Genomic DNA, 22,192 nt, shown 5'->3' on the forward strand with positions numbered 1-22,192 from the left:
TCCCAAGGTCTGCCCATCACTGTCTAAGAGCATCACTGAACAGGAGACTGGCTAGAAATTAATAAAAAAAATTTCCTAAATGACACTAATGACTTTGATCAGTCATGCAGAGTATCGTGTTTTTCTTAGTTAATTTAGCTCAAGTTCAAAGTGTTATCTTTTTATCTCTTCACAAGGCCATCTGGAGAATGCTTATCCAAACTCCTGCTTCCCCCTCTGGCCAGCAAGAAGCTGAGTTATTCTCCCCAAATACTGTGAGACCAGGAACATGATCTCTTCCTTGAGGAGAGTATACAGAGATGGCAGCCCTAAGAGCAGCCACGTGGGTGGACTCCCCATCTCATTGCCATCTGTCTGCTAGGGGAGAGGATGGGAGGAGAGCTGCCATGCCTCTGGAACAGAAACTTCCTAATACTCCCTCTGTTTTCTAAGGCACCAAGAATAAGGCTGGAAGAGATGGAGATGATAACCATCTTCCCATTTCCTTGTTCCAGGCACAGTCCAGGAGGGTGACACAAAGAGTTGTCTCCACATACCATGTGCAACCTGGGCCCTTTGTGAATGTGTTCAAAAGGTCTCCCTCCAAATATTCTACCAGATCCAGGGTCATCATTGGCCTCATCTAAGCCATCAGTGGGTGGGACCCCCATCCTTTTAGTCAATTAGAAAGTCCCTTTGCTTTATAGTTGAGGGGGTAGGCAGAGGTAGGAAAAATCTAGTCTTCATCCCCAATATTTCCTTGTTCCTAACCACCCTACCACCAAACTTGTGGATGCATATGCATGTGGTATCCTTGATGAAAAATGTTCTACAAGAGCAAAAGAAAAGGGCAATACTATGGTCAGATGATGAAACAGTTGTAATGCCCACACTCAAAGCATCCCAGGAGCCAAGTTAGTTTCCTAGGAATCTCAGGTCCAGGTGCCACCAAAGGCAGAGGCCCATAACAAGGACATGTAGAGACTGAAAGAGATGGCCCAAAGCTTCCCAGAAAAATCGAAGAATCTGAGGAAGGTGGGGAAAGGGGAAAAGTATGGCTGAGTCATGTACCCTCCCTTGAAGCATAACTTTCCAGCCCTGAAATAGAGACATTCTACTTGACATATTGATGCTGTGGTACTGAAACCAATAAATCTGGTCCTTTTTTTCTCCCTCAACAGCATCCTCAGAGGCTCCATGCCATGGGGTGAAAATAGCCTTCTAAGACTGGAGACCCTCTGTAACTATTTGATTTACCCATAGGTACTGTACTCGTGGCTACAGCCTGCAACAAAAGCAATCTGCCCTCTAAAATTCCAGCACATAGGAATGAAAAAAAAATCACTCTATGATTTGTCTTTCATTACTACTCCTTAAAACAACTTATGAGTTCATACATTTTTAAATGATCTGACTTAAGGAGGAACAGAGGCATCCAGATGACATATCAAGAAATCAAGATCAGAAAGAAGCAACACCAGAATCATGAGAGGCCTGAAGATGTCCACTGCTGTACCAAAGATACTCTAGTATACCATGGTATACTTCTAATTGGCAGTAGAAGGGGCTGTGACACCGGACCTCTGAAGGCCCAATATCCACTTGGATGAGATCTGAGGTCATAAGAATATCTCGGGGTTCCTCCCAATCTATGGAAATAAAACATCACAGTGTTCATTGAGCTTTGTTCCAACAGAAGTATGGCCTCTTCTAGTTGAAACTCCTGGAAAGTCAAGATCATATAGTCTGGCCCTATATGTTCTTCCAGACCAGGATAAAGTTTAGTTCAGCTTGAATTTGCTTCTAAAGATGTACAAAGTGTACTCCCTAGGAAGCCTATTGCTATTGAGCAGGTAGGGGAAAAGATGAGAACTTGCCTGGGCCCCTTTCCCTGTTTGGGTGTATACTTACGCTGAATGCTGAAGCAAAACTTCTTCTGCTGGTAGGAGATGTAGCTGGATACAGCTCCAATCAGGGCCATGGCCAGGGCACTGGCAACACCTGCAATGGTGCCAGTTTCTGTCGACATGCCTGGATGTGGAAGAACGAATAGAACTGAGTAGACAAGACCCCAAACTCCTAGTGCCAACAGTTCATTCAGGACTCTGCTGCTCTGATAGCCTCAAGCTTTGCTGGCTCAGATGTCCATAATCTCCAAGTCCATTTAGAAGAGCTATGCCATAGATATCCAAGGCATGGCAATGACACAGTGACCCCTTGGATTTACCAAGTGCTTCCAGTGTTCCATAAAGACTTTCATCTTGAGAAACATGAAAGGCAGATTGCAGTCCTCTCTCTTACAGAGACCCAGCCAGTTATCTGTGTCTGAAGTTAGCGGTTTCCCATTGGGCCACCTATCCCAGGGCCTAGAACTTCATGTTACTTCCACTGAATGGTTGTTCTTCTCTGCTGTTTGCCTCATGATTCTATTGGTAATTGTGGTGATTTAGATGTGAACTATCCATCTAAAAGCTCATGTGCTGAAGAATGTCCTTTATGAAGCAATGAGGAGCAATAGAACCTTTATGATGTAATTAGATCATGTGGTTCCACCCTCAACAGGGGATGGAGTTGCAGTGGAATGAATTTCAGGACTGCATTATAATAGCCAGTTATCTATTTCTAAGAACCCATGAGATTAGGTGAGCAGCCTTCTCAATCATGGGTGTCTGCTATGATAGTTCACTTCCCCACAGGCCCAAAGGCAACAGGGTCAAGTGACCACGTACTAGAACCTCAAAAACCATGACCATCATATGTTTTATCGTCTTTTAAATTATATATTTTCAGTATTTTTCATGGTGATGGAAAGCTGACTAACAGAAACATTCAGGGAGGGGCAAAGAAAAGCAACTCTAAGACCAGAGTGAACCAGTGTTATTCTTCCTTGTGGTTCCAACAGAAACCTAAGGCCATAGATACCCACCAGATCCAGGGTCATCATTGCTGCCATAACCACCACCACCTGGAGAAAAGACAAATACACTTAGTGTCTGCCATGACCCCTATGAACCCAAGACAAGTAGGCTTGGGCCTCCAGAAGGCCTCCTGAAATGATTGCTTCCATATACTAAGCTCTTGTTACATATAATACTCTCTAGGCTCTGGCTTCAAGTTTAATTCTTCATTTTACACTAGGAGCAGTTCTCTTAGCATCCCTGTCTTACAAGGGAGGGGAGCCAAGGCTTGCAGGCAGATGAAGGATGATCCAAAAGAAGTTAGACCTGACTGCAAACTACAATACCAAGTAGTATCTCCTGCACACCTATACCAAAATAGTTGAAACACAAACAAATGCAAACACATAAAACCACATCTAATATTTTCACATTCAAAATGTTCTTAAGTATCACAGAGATGCAGAACAGATTAATGCTAACGCTAATAGAAGTTGGGGAGAATGAAGGAAGAACATTAGGCCTGCTTATAAGGGTCATAGGAGAAAGAGCCTTGTGACAGAATGATTTATCTGATTATGGCGATACATTGTCACCACATGACAAAACTGTAAGGCTAACACACACACACAAACACACACATACACACACACACACACACACACACACACACACACACACATACACACACACTTCCTCAGAGAGAACCGCCTCCCCCAATTCCTGGAGAACAACTCAATGACAAGCAACAAGTAAGATTCAGAATGTCAACTGGCCCTGAGTTCATCCTGGGGCCTAATACTCACTGACAGAAGATGATGTTCTCAGGACTTGTTGGAAATTGGTAGGAGTACTATTTTAGGAGAAACTACTCTAGGATGTTGGAAGCAGCAAGCACTGACATTTCCTTCACTAATCAAAGAGTCTAGGTTTATAAGTATTAAAATATTCCACTGTAGTGAAGGAAGGTAATGGGGATGAGCAGGTGGGATGTCAGAACTCTGTACTTTCCATTCGGTTTGCTATGAGCCTAAAACAATTCTAAAAATAGTCTATTTTTTAACGGTCTTGGCAGAGAAAATGAAGTTTGTTGTGTTACTATGTGGAGCTGAATCTTTCAGTTAAAAGCATTTCATAAAGGCCTCTGATTGCCTATTTACTAAAAGAGGGGCTTAAGAGAACTGGCTGCTCTTGCAGAGGACCTGAGTTCAATTTTCAACACCCACAAGGTGGCTCACAACCATTGGTAATTCTGGTTCCAGGGGATCCAGCACTCTCTTCTGGCTGCCTTAGGCACCAGGCATGCAAGTGGTACATAGACAAACAGGCAGAAAAAACACCCAAACACAGAAAAATAAATAAATAATTAAATAAAATTTAAAACTAACAGCAGCATTTTCGTTTTGTTTTGTTTATGAGGCAGGGTATGTAGCCCAGGCCAAACTGAAACTCCAGATCTTTCTGCTTCGGCCTCTAGAGCAGTGGTTCTCAACCTTCCTAATGCTGTAACCCTTTAATACAGTTCCTCATGTTGTGGAGACCCCAACCATAAAATTATTTCATTGCTACTTCACAACTGTATTTTTGCTACTGTTATGAATTGTAGTATAAATATTTGGTATACAGGATATATGATATGTGACCCCAAATGTTGAGAACCACTGCTCTAGAGTGATAGACTTGGAGGTATGCATCACCACACCACACCCTGCTGAGCTCCAGCATTTTTGACAACACTGCAACTGGAGAAAGAAGAGCAGGATAGAGTGCAGATCAAAAAGCACTGACATTTCAGCAGTAAGTGCTTACAGTCCAATCTCCTCTGCTGTCCGAGAAGTGGTCACTGTCAAGGGTAAAAGCTAAGCATTCACATAGGCACACTTTGTGGATGTGTTCAAGTCACCAGCTTCCTGAAGTTTGGACTTAGTAATTCAACGTTTTCTTCCTTTCATCTCAAAACGGAGTATGGAAAGCCATCCTAGATAAATCTGTGAACTTCAGGCTCAGTGAGAGACCCTGTCTCAAAAATTAGGGTAGAAAGTGATTGACAATGACACTCAACATTGACACCTAGCTTCCACTTATGTGCACAATATGCAACAGTGTGTGTGTGTGTGTGTGTGTGTGTGTGTGTGTGTGTGTGTGTGTGTGCATGCACGTTACTCAGTTTAAATCTTTCTGTCTATTCAGTCACATGAACCTGAACCAAAGTGAGCCACGTTGGTCTATCACTGGAATACTCAGGACAAAGTCATGGCCTTCATCCCTCTTTGGCTTCTGAGCTCCATTCATTCTCTCCAAGCATAGGCTGAACCAAGCTGCTCTACAAAATTCCCTGTGCAAAAGATAATATTAGGACAGGTGACAAATCCAACTGGCATTAAACAACTCAGTACAGTCCATGAAAATGAATTTCTAATAAAAACTGAAATGGGTAAAACCACAAGACATTTTAGGACAGCATTTATAGTATCTCAGGAGCAAGGGCTAGCTTTTAAACATGATCATAAAATCAGAAATGCAAAATAGAAAAGATTCTATCAAAAGTAAGAACTTCAGTAATAAAAGCATAAGCAAGATTGAGCAAGTGAGTGAGAGCAGATAAGAGAGACAGAGACACTCTTGTGCCTCAAAAAACATTACAAATAAGTGCAATAAACTGTATGTGGTAGCACACACTTAAATTCCTGCACAAGGGAGGCTAAAAAAGAATGACTATGTGTTCAAGGCCAGCTTGGGCTATATAATGAGACAGTCTCAAAAACAAAATAAAATAGTGAAATGGGGAGAAAAGGGAGAGAGAGACCTAGCATACCTATGAAGTGAAATTTAGATGTACTGTCATCTACCTGTAATCTCCGCACTTAGTAGACTGAAACAGGAGAATTAGGAGGCAGAGGCCCTGTCTCAAAACAAACAATCAAGTAGAATGATAACTCCCCAAATACTGACAAATGTGTACCTGAGAAGGGACTAACTTAAACAGAAGAAAAATGCAAATGAAGCTCGGCATGCCTTAACATTCCAACACTTTAGGAGGCGGGGGGAATGAAAAGAAGGGGAGAGTCTAACAAGGATATGGAGAAACTAGAACCCTCACACATTGTTAGTAAGGATGAGAAATTGCCCAGCTTCTGTGGAAACATCTTAGTAGCTTCTGGAAACATGAAACATAAAGTTACGGCATGCACTAGCAATATCACTTCTATGGTTTGAATGTGTTCCCTAGAATTCAAGTTGCCAGAAGCCTGATCTTTAGGGTCATATGTTAATGGTATTTGAAAGTGAGGCCTTTGGGAGATAATTATGATTAAATGAGGTCATGGGGGTGGAGCATTCAGGTTGACTTCTGGGTTTTATCAAAAGAGGAAGAGAGACACAAGCCAGCATGCTTGCTCTGTCTTACAAGTGATCCTTCCCATCACATCTGGACCCAGCACAGAGGCCCTAGCAGATGCTGAGCATATGCCAATGCCCAGACATCCTTGAGACAGTTGAAAATTGTGCCCGTGTAAAAACTTCTATGTATTTGTATACAGATGTTCATAGAAACATACTTCATTCATTATGGTCTTTGGTACAGTGGTCCATGAACTGTCAAGTAACTAAATAAAATGTTTGGCAATATATGGAAAAGGGCTCCATAATATAAAATAAATTGTTACAAAACAATGAGGAAAGAAATGGGTCAAGGACATAAACAGATCACAAAATATATTGAGTTTCTAATAACACACAGATTCAAGGAAATGAAGATATGACTAGGACAAATGTTTTGTTCTGATTGAACTCACAAAGATTACAAAACCACAATGCTTGCTGGACTGAGGTTAGTATTGGAGAAAATGGATACCTGCTTACTTCCTAGCAGGGCAAATGGAGGTTGGTGCCACCTTAATGGGAAATCATTTGGTAATGTCATTTAGAGTCACATTTTTTAAAATGTATGCATCTTATGACTCAGCCATTTTAGTGCTAGGAATTGGTCTGACAGAAACAACTGTGGCCTTTCATATTTGGCCCAACAGTGTTCAAAGAACTGTGTATAATTGAAAAGATAGAGGAACCACTACACAAAATAGGCTAAAGGATAAATAAATTGTGGTATAATAGAGTGTTAAGTAGTCACTGATGGTATTTCAAAATAATCTACATAATAGAGAAAAATATCTTCAGTATTACTGAATAGATACTGGTTTTAAAAGGATAGCATATGCTAGATATAGGAACACATACCTGTAATCCCAGCACACAGTCAAGCTTCCTGGGAGGCTGGGGCAAGAGGACTGCCCTGAGTTCAAACACAGGCCCAAATTTCCTCCTGTGGTGTATATTATACTGTAATTTGCTTTCAGGATACACATCTGCTCACACAGATAGTTATACAGAATACCTAGCTCTAGGGAACCTAGCTGTAACTATAGTGACTGTCATTGCTACAGAGACTGTTATTGCAATGGTAGTAAGCGCTCCTATAAAAGGTCCCATAGAGATAGGGACCACATAGCTATAGCAACCACCATCACTTCGATGGACCCTGTAGAATAAGAGGAATTACCTCAGTAAGGAAGTTATGTGCAGTGGTTTGAATAAATCTTGCTCCATGGAAACTTGTAGTGAAAGTTGATTGCCACTGTGGCAGTGTAATGCTTTTGTCCTGGGACTGGGTTAGTTGCCACAACATTGGGTTGTTACAAAGAGAGCCTGCCTTTGTGTTTTGTCTCACGGGTCTGTGTTCATTTGACCGTTTGCTTTTCTGACATGTTAGGGTGCAACACGAGGCCTTCACTAGATGTAGCCACCAATCTTGGCCTTCTAGCTTCCAGAACTGTGAGGTAAATAAACTTCTTTCCTTTATTAATTACTCTGCCTTGGGCATTCTATTATAATGAAAGAGAATGGATTAAGATGTTGTGAATAAGCTCTGTTGTCAACAGAGGTGTCAGACTCCCAGTATCTCAAGTACAAAGACAACAATGCACATATAGACGTCAGCCTTGAGTTCTACAGAGCCACTTACTGGGAGAGACAGGGACACAAGGCATGAGCTTGCCCTTCTCTGACGGCAGCTCAGTTCGTGGCTTACAGTGAGTGCCTGACGCAACCGGTTGTCAAGGACACACAGAGTCATGGAACAGTAGAGTGATTATGTCTACAACTGTTGGGGAGGTATTCAAGTGTTTAAGGACATTGTGAGTGTCCCAGGCTTCCAACAAAACACAGCTAGGGCTTTTAGATATTTTTTAAAATGTACTTTTATTTTACCAAGAAAAGTGTAATTTTTTAAACCAATAAATAAATCTGTGCATGGTGGTGCCTCCCTTGAATCTAGCATCTAGAAGGCTAAGGCAGGAAGCTCATGACATCCAGGCAAGCTGGGGCTACAAATAAGACCCTGCCAAGAAAAAAAAAGGAATAAACAAAAAAGGAAAAGACATTACTGCAAATGACTTACAGTTACCAAATAAAATCAAATGGGCAAACCATGTCGAAACATACTGAGTGCCTGGGCTAACCACCAAGGTATTCTCACTGTTGCAGAAATTCTCCCACCCACATCTTGTCTATTCCCCACCACAGAACTGAGAATATTCTGTAGATAATCTGGTGTTTTCTTGTCCTGATCTGATATGGGACTTTAAAACACCCAATGTTACATATTAAGGATAGCTCACTATAAACCCGTATGTTCATGCCACACTCCCTAGTGTGTTGTAGGGACTTGGAGTGTCTGTCATGTCTCTACACTACAGAACAATAGAAACACCTGGCACGTATTCTCTCATGTTAAAGCTAGAAAGATTGTGGAAATAAGTCCAAAGAAACCACTCTGGAACTTCTTCCATCCGTGTTAGGAAAAGAAGGAGGCTGCTGGCAAACAAGGGCAACAATCTGAGTCCAGGAAGGGCAAGGGAGGAGTAAGAGTAGAAGTTTTACAAACAACTCACCTCAATAGATGCAAGAGGACCCATTAACAAACTCATTTTGAGCCAGACACAGTCTGCCAAAATGTTGTCTTGAGAAAACAATACTCAACAGATAATATATTACTTCAGAAATCCACTCTAGAATAATAACTGAAGCTATGTCTTGAAGACTAAAGCCTGGGAAGTGCACTAATTGAGCTTATAATTTATGTAAATGTGACGCTTTCCCTTCACCCCCCCACCCCCACCCAATCATGAGCTTGTTTTGGTGTAAGGGATGGTGTCTGTGAATCTCACTCATGTTCCAGTTTCACCCTTTGATCTTCTTTCCTGACACCTATGATGACAGAGGGAGAAACTGAAGCCAACAATTGATTATTCTTTACAAGGCAAGCTTCAATATGAGCCTAATTAAAGAATTCCCTAACACTTCTCCCTTGCTAAAACAAGTACTTTTAATGAAGAAAAGCCCCTGGCATGTCACTCAGACTTTCAATCTTGTACATGCTTACATATGCGACCACTGCTCTCATCTTCCCATCCTGTCACCCAGGAGTAATTGGCTCATTTGCTGGTTTGCCCTTTAAATGCTCCATGTTCTCCTGACAACTGGAAGTTTCATTTAGAGGCTTTTAGAACTTTTTCCTAGAGATGACACCACCTGGAAAGGTGTTTCTGGGGACGATTGTGACTATGGTACACTTTAAGCAAAAGAGAACACTGTTCCTATATGAAAGGCACAGTGCTTGCAAAAAAGAAGCAAATGCCTCAGTCAGGGCTTAGGGAGGGGGTCTTGAAGTATGATACCCAGACACACTCACAACTTGCAGCCTTCAGACCCTACTACAATTTTCCATCACAACAGGGAATAATAAGGAAAGGGTGTCAAGCATCATGCCTTATCATTCTAACATCTTATCACAAATAATTGTAGAGGCCACAGGTGTAGCGTTTTACACCTATGGATTCCAACATAAACACACCCACAAGCCTGCTTATCTCTCAGACCCCATATTTAAGATCCAATTTGACATATGATATGATGAAAGGTTTAAATTATTAATAGCTGGGGGAACTACAAACATGTGACTTTGGGAAGGACATGACTATTCAGGGCAGCATGAAGAAGTGAATGTATTATAATGTCTCCCCAGTTGTGGTGATGGTTATTGAAATCGACAACTGTGATAAAATTTCACACACACACACACACACACACACACACACACACACACACACACACATACACACACACACACACACACACACACACACACAAACGCACACGCACACGCACGCACACATGTGTACATACACACCAGTGCATATAAGATGAGATTTGACAAAATCCCCAGGTCAGTGGGTGACTTTATTGTACAGATGTCAGCTTCCTACTCTAGGTAATCTATGATTGTGAATTTGCAGTCAAGGATCCTTGGGAGAAGCTGGGTAAAGAGTATACAGGAGCCTTTCTGAACCATTTTAAAACTTCTACCAGTCCTAAACTATTTTTAATACAAAGATATCATTAAAAGATATGATTTGCTAGGTGGTGCTTTAAAATATTTGTTATGTTTGAACCCTCCCACTGCATGGAAAACTGGATCTCCAAGTAGGGCCGGCTGTCTTGGTAATACCATGATACCTCCTATGACTGTCCTACCATAGCCTCTTGGTGCTGCCTCATAAATAGACGTCTGTTAATGGTGGGGACACTAGCCCAGGCAGGTACCTTGGCTTAAAGAACAACAGGGCAAAAGGGCAGCTTCTCTAGGATGGCTTACAAATGGACCCCCACCCCCAGGAGTGACAAGGCACCCCCCAAACAATTAGAAATATCTAAGGCTTATTTTCCAGAGGCTGAGTAAGAATGGCAGGCTTTACCTGGAGATTTGAATGGTAAGCATCTGAATGAGAATTAGGTGTGAGGTTGGACAAAGAAATCTTCTTACCTTTATTCTTATCAGGTTTGTATCCTCCACCTCCCAGTATGTCCTCAAGATCCTTGTCTGACAAACCTAGAAAAAAAAATACATTTCAGTGACAAAACTATTTCAGCAGCAAAAAATAAATCTTGCCAATGACACTTGGATGGTCTTCATGGTACTGGGAGTGTGGCTCAGTGATACAATACATATAAGACCCTGAGAACCATGTCTGGTGCCAAAACTAAGGAGAGATGGGGAGAGAAGGAGGAGGAAGGGAAGGAAGATGAGAGAGAAGAAAGAGAATCCCACTGCCAGTATATATGTTCTGTATAACCTCCAGTCAACTTGAGTTTTTGTGCGGCCATAGAGAAAATGAACATAATCCTAGTGATTAAGTTGCATTATATGCCAAAGATGAAGAGATTTTTGTCAAAGTAATTAAGAGCCTGACTTAACAAAATTATCTCTTTCAAAGCTTGTTTTGGGCTTCCCTGAGCTCAGACATGGGAGCTCCCTGTCCTCTTTCTCCTGCTGGTCTTAAAGGAGCCACTATCTCTATAGCTGAAGGGAAATATACTCTATCAACAACCACATGACCTTGTTCTGAAGAGAACCTCAGCTCAGGTAAGACCCCATCCCAGGACCTGGATTGCAGCTATCTGAGACTCTGAACAGTAAACTCAGCTTCTTAACTGAACAAAGGAAATCTTAACTCATTTCTTTGTGGGAGGCCAGCTGGGAGACCAGCTCCAGGGTACTCTTGAGGAGAGAGGGATAAGACATATTAGATAAGATAGAAGGAAAAGAAACAGAAACACAGGACAGTCTTGGGAGGGCCTGAATCATTATCCAACAGCTCCTTCTGTCTCTTCTAAAGGGCTATTTATAGGAATGCCAATGGGTGGAGCAAAAGACCCGCCCCCCAGCACAGCCAAGTGTAGACCCTTCAGTCGCCTGTAGACCCTTCCAGTCACCTGGTAACCATGCACCTGGTCAAGCAATCATTTAATGCAGCTCTGCTGGGTGAAGCAAGCCCAGATTTCACTAGGAAACCTTTGTGGGCCTCCACTTTTCTATTTTCAAAAGTCTCCCTAACTTTCTTATGATTTGTGACACAACTATAAATAACTCACATGAGAAGCAGAATCATTAATTATAGTTCAACTATTAAGTACATATCTTCCTGAATGTCCTATGTGCTGAAATGCAAAGTGTGCTTAAACCCTTTCTGCTGTATTCCAAAGTACTAGAAGTGACTCACAAAAGTCACTTGTATGATTGTTTCAGTTCTAATTGATTTTATCTGCTTTGTGTCATAAGAGACCATTCTTGATGGGCAGAATGAATGCTGTACCAACTTGATTATTTGGGAAGTATTTCTTAAAACTGAATGAAATGAATCCATCAGTTCAGGATAGTCACTGATGGTACTTGTCAATAAGTTTTCAAGTGAAGCCTCTATCAGCTACTGTGAGTCTAATAGCATCCCACTACATGAAGACTTTCCAATGACATTGGTGGTATTAGAACCAGATGTGGCTTTTGGTTTTTCATAATAAAGTGTGGCATTACACTGAAGTTTGAGAAATCTCAAGACAACAAGCTTTTCCAAACAATTAACCTGCAATGTTACAAATCAACAAATGGGCAAAAGTCCATTGAATGGGTGCTATAGTTCAAATATGAAATAATCCTATAGGCTCACGTGTTAGAACACTTGACCCCCAGCTTTTGGAAATATGTCACTGGAAAGTAACCTTTGAGCTTCACTAGCCTACTTCCTGTCTCTCTCTGTGCTTGCTGAGTGTGGTTACAATGTGACCAATTGAGTTTTGTTGGGACCCAATCACTTCTGAAACCATAAGCCAGCCAAATGAATGAATGAATCCTTCCTCCTCTGCTTTGCTTGTCAGGTATTTAGGGCAACTAGAAAAGTAACTAAAGGGTAACTGAGTGAGGAAAAGTTACTAAAACACTTTTATTTATTTATTGTTCATTTACATATTTGTTTTAATATCCTAAATTTAATTGTATTTAGAGTGTGTGTGTGTGCGTGCGTGCGTGCGTGTGTGTGTGTGTGTGTGTGTGTGTGTGTGTGTGTGTGTGTGTATAGGCATGCATGTGCCACAGTACACATGAAAGGTCAGAAGACAGCTTTCAAGCAGCATATCTCAATATGAGAATCCAGGTATCTCCTAGCAAGATGAGCATTCTAGAAAATTCCAAGATATATAAAATAATGCCACTCTTCTCATTAAATTGTTTTTATCTTGTCACACATAGTAATTTCTCATAAACTGTGCTATTTGTGTTAATATGTATGGCTTTAGTATTAATCATTTTAGACTGATAATACTGTTTTTTTAAGTCTTAAATATACAGATGATAAACATTGAGGGATATGACCCACATAGACAAAAGTTATTGAGATTTCCAATAATTTCGGGAATCCCAAGATCAAAAAGTTTCAGCATAACTATTGTACAGTTCTCCTGCAGCTTGAAGTGGCCTAGATCTATAGTACTCTAAATGGCTCTAAATGCTATTACAGGTAACAAGACAGACCCTACCAAGAACTGTAGCATTAGTCCGTAATTTCAAGCAACTAGGACTTACCTCCTCCTTCTCCTACATTTGGTTTTTTGCGGCCATCTATAACATTTTGATCATCCAAGGCATCAGCCAAGTTTAAACCATCTGGTTCTAGGGACCACAAAACAAAAGAAACAATCACCCACTGTCCTGGGTAGTTTTTATGTCAACTGGACACAAGAGAGTCATCTGAAAGAAGAAACCCCATTTGAGAAAATGTCTCCATAAGATCAAGGTGTAGGCAAACATGTACGGCATTTTCTTAATTAGTGGTTGGTGCAGGAGGGCCCAGCCCATTGTGGGTGGTCCCATCCCTGGGCTGGTGGTCCTGTTTTCTATAAGAGATCAGGCTGAGCAAGCCATGGGGAGCAAGCCAGGAAGCAGCACTCCTCCATGTCCTCTGCATCAATCAGCTCCTGCCTCCAGGTTCCTGCCCTGCTTGAGTTCCTGTCCTGATTTCCTTCAGTGATGAACAGTAAAGTGGAAGTGTAAGCCAAATAAACCCTTTCATCCCCAACTTGCCTTTGGTCATGGTGTTTCATAACACCATAGAAACTCTAATGGGGACACTCAAACAAGTAGATGATGTGGAAATCCTTCCTTACTTCTCTCCTCAGAGAGCTCGTCTTACCCACAGGATTTGATGGTGCTCTAGTTGTTCCTGGCCTTCTAGTTGTGGTAGTGGTGACATGGTCCCATCTCCCTGAAAATAGGAGGGAAGACAGCAAGAGTCATAAGTTTAATAAAAAAAAAAATGTATACCTACACTATAGTTTTAAAAGTCACACCAGAATAGAGTACTCTTGTCTTAGTGCTTGAAACCTATATGACCTCATAATCATTTGGAAAAAGATGCCAAAGAGATAGAAAAGGTCTAAGTGAGGGAGATTCTGATCACTCTTCTTTATAGGATGGGGACTGAGGAAAGAATGTAGCTCCACATCTCAACACTTGATGAGTAGAGCTATAACATGAGCCCAGATCTCCTGGTCACATGGACTAAGGAGTTCTAGAGCTTAAGCATGATCCCCAAGACCTTCAAACCATGGTTTCCTCCACTATTAATCCGGCAACTGAACTACAGAAAATGCCTGGAGATTAATGGACTGGCATTTTCTATGATGTATAGAGAATTATAAACTGAAAGTGGTTAAAACAGACAAATACACACACACACACACACACACACACACACACACACACACACATACATACACACACACACACACACACATGTTCTTTTTGTAAATGGTCTTTGACTTACGCTGATTCTTTTAGAAGTATGGGTTCCTTTTACATCAGTTACATGGCACTCATGAATTTTTCAATAGTTTCTTCTATTAAACTTTAGAATTTGCCATAATTATTCCTATAACTGAAGACATTCTAAGAGAAAGGTAATAACAGTGCTACAGCAAGCACACAAGAGAAAAATAGCATGAACATAAAAGCAAAGGAGCAAAGTTGACCATCTATAAAAATCAACTAAAAATAGATCAAAGATCTAAAGATAAGAACTTTTTAAAAACATTTTGGAAAATATTTGTGACATTATATTTGGAGATATTTCCTGGATATGAAAGTATAAGCATCAAAAGAAATAATGGATATGAGCTCCAGAGATGGCTCAATGGTTAAGAGCATTGGCTTCTTGGATCCAGGTTCAATTCCCAGCACCCACATGCCTACTCATAGTTGTCTGTAACTCCAGTCCCATGGAATCTGACACCTTCTTCTGTCCTCCTTAGGTAAAAGACATTCACGAGGTACACAGAAGAAAACAAAAAAAAAATAAAGACAGAGGAGGGAGGAGAGAGGGGGGAAATCAAAACAAAGTGAGTATATATATATATATATATATATATATATATATATATATATATATATATATATATATATATACTTGAGATGTCACAATGAATGACTGGCAAGACAGACAGCTTGGGGTTTCAATTTCCAAGGAGGAGGAACAAGGGGAGAGTTGTTCAGACCATGGAAAATACGAGACTTCAGCTAGATAAAACCTGAAAATAAATCAATGCACCAGCTAAAGAAGAAAAATCGTATATTATTGACATGAAAAGATCTAGAACATTTTATGAAAAGGATATTCTTCACCAATTTACGATTAAAGGAGAACTCCCTCAGTTTCAGGACTGTTCTCTAGAAAACAGTTAAAGACTGAATTGTCTTCCTGAAAGATCAGGTGCAAAGCAACCTCACTGTCACACAGTGCTGCAAGTTCTATAACTAAAAGAAGAGAAAATATGCAGATTGTAAAAGAAGGAATCAATCTGTCCATATTTGCAGATGACTTGATAATCTTCACAGAAAACTGAAAAGAATGTAAACATGGGGAACTAGTGAGCAAATTCAGCAGGGTCTCGGAAATGAAATCAATAGCGTCAACATGTAATAGTAATAAACATATGGAATCCAAAACCCACCATTCATAAAGTAAAAGAAAACAAATTATTAAAATATATACTTTTAAAACAGTGTGAAAAATTATTATATTCAGATAAAGTAAATCTAGAGGTAGAAAGTTATAAAAATATAAACAAACAAACAAACAAATAAATAAATAAATAAATGGAGAGGATCTAAAAAACAGAGATATATACTAAGTTCATGGACTGGAGAACTCAACAGAGTGGAAATGTTAGCTCCCACACTGATTTTATATATATATAAATATATATCATGTATATGTTCAGTGCAAGGCTACAAAAGTCCCACTGATTGTTTTTTCTAGAAATAGTCAAATTTGATCTAAAAATTTTATGGAAAGGCAGAAACCTTGGATTAGCTTTTTAAAACCTTGAAAAGAATAGTGGGATGAATCACTCTACCTAATATTAAGGCTCATTTTATAGTTGCAGTTGTCAAGATGTGGCAGATGGATAGATACACAGGGCAACAGAGTAGAATGAACAGCTCGAAAGACTTCTGATATGCTCAAGTGATTTTTTATACATATGCAAAGCAACTCAATGGAGGAAAGAATCTTTTCAGTAAAAGGTGCTGGAATAATTAGACTTCCAAAATAAAAAGCAATGGGTTTCATTTTATATAAAATCAACTGCAAATGGATGGATTATATTTGCTTAAATACAAAATCATAAAAATTTTAGAGGGAAGTATTTCAGATTTGAATGCTTGGTAAAGAGTTCACATATTTGACAACAGAATTATGACCCATAAGAGAGAAAATGGTTAGAAAGCTGGAAAGACCAGTCAAAGTGGTGCATGACCAGTATTCAGGAAGCTGAGGTGGGAGGACCTTGCACTGGAGACCATCCTGGACTACTTATCAAGATAGTAAGACTCAGTCTCAAAAGGAGGAAGAGGAGGAAGAAGTGGCACAGAAGGATGTGGAGAAAGCAGAAAGGACAAAGAATTACAGAAAAGAAAAACAACAGGAAGCTTTAATGGAGTTAAGATTCAGTGGGCTGGAGGTACAGCTCAGAGGTAAGCATACATTTATTTACATTGAAGTCCTAGATTTGTTCCCTAGAACAAAAGAAAACAAAGAAATGGGGAAATGAAGGAAAGGAAAGCTTGAGTTGGCTTTTTTAAACAAGTAAACAAAATTGAAAAATCTTTATTTCTGCTATAATCATTAAAAATTATAAATGGGAGAGGAGACATTGCAACTAATACTAAATAAATACAATGGACAATGTATTCCAACAAATTGTACCAAGTTCTAGAAGCACACAAACTATTAAGACTTAATTATGAAAAATAAAAATATAAACAGATGAATAATCATTTAAAAATTTAATAATCAAGACCCCCTAACTGTAGCAGGAATCTTAAAAGTTCTTATTAATAAAAACAAACCTGAGACCAGTTATTGGGGTGAATACTGGAAGATCAGAGAGACAGAACAAGCCACAGCTAACCTCACCTGGCCAACTTCTCAGCTGATCCTGTTTCCTCAGATTGGATGCCTCTGTGTCCTCATCCAGAATGAATCTCAGCTAAACTGCTGCTCAAAAGCCTGAAAGCTTAACCAGCCAAATGCTGCTAGTTTCTGGTCCTTACGCTTTATATACCTTTCTGCTTTCTACCACCACTCCCTGGGATTAAATGCTCGCTTCCTGGGATTAAAGGCATGAGTCACCATGCTTGGCTGTATCCTTGAACAGATGGATTTCTGCCTCTGGAGTGCTAGGATTAAAGGTGTGTGCTACCACTGCCTATCCTAAGTATCTAGTGGCTTTTCTGTTCTCTGACCCCAGATAAGTTTATTAGGGTACACAATATTTTGGGGAACATGATACCACCACACCTAACAAATAAATATCTGGGGAACAGATGGCTATAAAAATGAATTCTTTGAAGAATTCAAAGAAAAATTAAAGCTAATCCATCTCAAATTCTTGCAGATTTGAAGAAGGGGGAATAATTCTAAATTCACTTCCTGAGACCAGCATGACCCTCATGCCAAAGCCAGACAAGAAAGCCACAATCAAGAAAACCTGCATGAACAGAGGCAAAAAAAATCAGGGAAACATTAGCAGAATTAACAGAATTGAATTAACAGAATTCAACAGCACATTTAAAAGATTACACACCATGATCAAAACTGGATTTATGCCTGGGACACGAGAATTGTTCAACAGAACTTAAATCAATAAATATTAAAAGTATGAAGAATAAAAATCATGTAATCATCTCAGTAGGCATAGAAAGAGAATTTGGCAAAATTGAACAGCTTTTTGATAAAAATTCTCAACACATTAGCTATAGAAGTTATGGTGGTTAATTTCAGTTGGTAACTTGATGAGCTCTAGAACCATCTGCGAGACAGGCCTCTGCCTATGCGGTAAGGGATTATCTTGACTAGGTTAGTTGTCTTGAAAAGAACCACCCACAGTGGATGGCACCATTCTTTGGGCAGCAATCCCAGACTGTGCAAAAAGCATGAAGTGAGCTGTGCATAAGTTGTCATCTCGCTCTGCTTCCTAACTGTGGATGCATGTGACTACCTCACACTCTTGCTGCTATGTCTTCTCCACCATGATGGGCTATACTCTCTCAAACTGAGCAAAAATAACCCTCCCTTAAGTTGCTTTTCTGAGAGTATTTTCTCACAGCAACTGGAAAAGTAACTACAGTGAAAGTAATGTAATTCAATCAAATGAAGGCAACATAGGCTAAGGAAACAGATAACACCACAGTTAAAGGTGCAACACTGAAAGCTTTTCTTCTAACACAAGGAACAAGACAATGATGCCCACTCTACCAATTCTATTCAACACAGTAGCAAGAACAAGAAAAAGCATCCAAATGTGAAGGATGCTAAACTGTGTCTGTAGGTAACAGGACTGTATGCATAGAAGATCCTAAAAAGTCAAGTGTGGTGGGGCACACCTATAATCCCAATACTTCAGAGGCAGACTCAGGAGGATCAGGAGTTCAAGGGCAGCCTGAACTATATAAGGAGTTTAAAACCAGCCTGGGCTATAAGCAAATACACAAAAACAGACAAACTAAAAAAAGAAAACCCTGGCATATTCATGGTTTTAAAGATAGAAGAAATAGCCATAAGCCAAAGAATATAGGTGGCAAAAAGGGGAGGAAGCAGATTTTCCCATAGAGCCTCCAAAAGGATTGCAGCCCTGCTAGTATGATTATTGAAGGCCATCATATTCATTCCGCATTTTTTACTTCAATGGTTATAAGATAAATCTCTCTTGTTTAAGCAACAAGGTATGTGGTCATTATCCCTATCAGGGAAGAAAAAAAGAAGCTCACAGAACTTCAGATTTCAAATGACACTCAGGTACCAACTAACATCTGGTTTGCTACTTTGTAGGAGACACAGAGACAAGAATGTAGCTAAATAGGACCTATGATGGTTAATCCTGATGGTCAACTTCAGTGGATTAAGAAGTACCTAGGAAATGAGTAAATCATACTTCCTGGTGTTTCTGTGAGCATATCTCTGAGGAACATTAACTAAGGAGGAAAGACCCTAAATGTTAACAGCGCTATCACAGAAGAAATAAAATGGAGGAAAGAAGAAAACTCTCCATCTGCTCCACTAAGATAGACAGAAATCACTGATTTGTCCTCTTTTAAGTTCAACATAGCACAGGACACCAACATTTTTCAAATACAGAAAATAAGAAATGTAGCTTGAGTTTTCCTGCCTGGCCCACAGTCAGGACAAATCTCTCTCACCTGCCAGTCCCACAGCCACTCAGACCCAACAAAGTAAACACAGAGACTTATATTGCTTACAAACTGTATGGCCGTGGCAGGCTTCTTGCTAACTGTTCTTACAGCTTAAATTAATCCATTTCTATAAATCTATACCTTGCCACATGGCTCGTGGCTTACCAGCATCTTCACATGCCGTTTGTCATCATGGCGGCTGGCAGTGTCTCTGACTCAGCCTTCCAATTTCCAGCTTTATTCTCCTCCTTGTCCCGCCTATACTTCCTGCCTAGCCACTGGTCAATCAGTGATTTATTTATTGACCAATCAGAGTAATTTGACATACAGACCATCCCACAGCAAAGAAAATTTAAAAAAGGATATGGACAATTGATCTTTCCTAAGGTAGGAGAGACCAAAAGGATCAGTGGAAATAGAGAAACCTTACTTAACCTTAAGAGCAACAACTTTCTGGTTTGGGGTCTTACCATGCATTTTTAACATCAATCAAGAAAGAGAAAGCAAGAGCGCTTACAATAAAAGTATAAGCCAGATGTGGCAGCATTTCATCTGTAACCCCATCACTAAGAGGATGGAAGTAGGACAACCTTTGAAGCAGCTAGCCAGCCTAACCAAATTAATGAGTTCTAGGTTCAGTGAGAGAGCCTGTCCCCAAAAATAAGGTGGAGAACAATCAAGGAAGACCCCAAGCATCAATCTCTGGGGTGTACATGCATGCACGCAGGTGCACACACACACACACACACACACACACACACACACACACACACACACACACACATATATATATACATAATTTAAAATAAAAGTAAAATCTTTTTAAAATTTAGAAGTAGAAGATATTACTACTGACCTAACAGAAATACCAATGATTTTAAAGGAATGTTTAGTCAAAGTATTAACTATATAGTCTGAAAATGGACAAATTTCAGAAAAGACACAAACTACTAAGAGTGACTCAGGAAGAAACAAAATATGAATAGACATAAAACAAAATATAAAACAAAACAAAATGCAGACATATATCTATTCCCAGGGCCTGGGGAAATTACCTATGCAAGTATGGGGAAAAGAATTTGGGTCCCCATCATCCACATAAAATCTCAGTGCAGTGGTATGCACTTGTAATCCTGGTGCTGACATTGTCCTCTGACCTTCACACACATGCATGTTCCCTCATACCCAGGTGTGCACTTACACACACACACACATACACATACACACAAAAATAGAATTAATGACAAAACACATTCACATAAAGAAAAACCAAGGATCATATGGCTTCATTGGTGAATTCTATAAAACACTATGAATAAAGACCAATGCTTCAAAAAGTCACCCACTACCACATCTGAGAGGGTACTGGCCTTCGATGGCTGTTTGGGGAGGAAGGAGCACTTTTCTTTGGAAGTGTGGCTTCTGGTAGGTTGCTCATGCCCCAGGGATGGCCTCATACCCATGCACTACTAATTGGACAAACTTGGGAGTTGGGAGGGAGATATGTTATGAGGACTTAGGGGAGGATGGGGGAGGCTATAATCAAGATACATTGTATACATGCATATAATTTTCAAATAATAAATGTAAAATATTTATTAGAAGGGAAGCAAGTCATCCAGAAAATACAAAAAGATAATACTTTCAAACCCATTCAATGAGGCCAATATTACTCAGCATTACTTTGATGCAAAAACCTGACAAAGACATCATAAGAAAATGCAGACATATATCTATTATGAATAAGTATGCAAGATCAACAAAACACAAGAACACCAAATGCAACACAAAGGGTCTGGTGGGTTTATAATCCCATCCCTGGAGATGCTGAGGCAGTAGATCCCTGTGATTCTGAGGCCACAGTGGAATATATATATATATATATATATATATATATATATATATATATATATATATATATATATATAAAACAAGTACCAAGTACCAGGTCAAACAGAGCTATACAGCAAGACCCTGTGTCAAAATACACTAAGTGAACAAAAAATGAGTTATATTTCAATTGATTTTTTTTCAAAGTTTCAAAAGCAATTCAATAGAAAGATAGACTTGTGCACAAATGAGCAATTTGGAACAATTTGATGTTCACAGGAAATAAAAAGATTTTTAAAGAAAAAAGATAGGAAAATCTATGGGACCCAGGAATACACAAAGAGTTTCTAGCTCTCAGACCTGGCAGCAGAAGCATAATCAGTCAAACCTAGAACTGTTCGCTCCAGAGAAGACTTTGTTAATGGAACAAAAAGATCAGATAAAGAATAGAAGGAAACCACATATGTAAGATTTAATGTCTAGAATATGTAAAGACTTCTTAAAACTCAACAGTAAGAAAGTCCAAAGTATGATAATATGCATTTGGGGACAGAGTCTCACTATGCAACTCATTTGTCCTGGAACTCACTATATAGACCAGGCTGGTCTTGAACTCACAAAGATACACCTGCCTCTGCTTCCTGAGTGCTGAGATTAAAGCTGTGTGCCACCACAGCCAGCATGTGCACTTTTTGGTGTTAACTTTCAGTTGACTAGTGAAGTCCTTTTGGTTTTATGCTCTACATAATAAATGTCAATAGATATAGTCCACACAAAATCACTTGAGATCCTCAATAATTTAGGGAGTATTAAGACCAAAATGTTTAAGTGCCTCTGTTTGACAGTTCTC

The 22,192-nt window shown here is 39.7% G+C and overlaps 1 protein-coding gene across 4 annotated transcripts in view; it reads right to left on the bottom strand.

The window, feature by feature from the left end:
* Positions 1-22,192, bottom strand: part of Cd99l2 (CD99 molecule like 2) — a 92,779-nt gene that overhangs the window by 7,394 nt on the left and 63,193 nt on the right. For all 4 annotated transcript variants that reach the window (XM_052740927.1, XM_052740936.1, XM_052740910.1 and 1 more), the window contains 5 exons: positions 13,955-14,026; positions 13,348-13,434; positions 10,756-10,821; positions 2,906-2,944; positions 1,891-2,010 (listed from right to left, as the gene is read on the bottom strand). In XM_052740927.1, the coding sequence (XP_052596887.1) occupies positions 1,891-2,010; positions 2,906-2,944; positions 10,756-10,821; positions 13,348-13,434; positions 13,955-14,026 (384 nt within the window). The remainder of the gene's footprint in view (positions 1-1,890; positions 2,011-2,905; positions 2,945-10,755; positions 10,822-13,347; positions 13,435-13,954; positions 14,027-22,192) is intronic.

The sequence above is a fragment of the Peromyscus californicus genome, unplaced genomic scaffold (genome assembly GCF_007827085.1).
Source record: "Peromyscus californicus insignis strain IS unplaced genomic scaffold, ASM782708v3 Scaffold_10__1_contigs__length_136768540, whole genome shotgun sequence".
Lineage (NCBI taxonomy): Eukaryota > Metazoa > Chordata > Mammalia > Rodentia > Cricetidae > Peromyscus > Peromyscus californicus.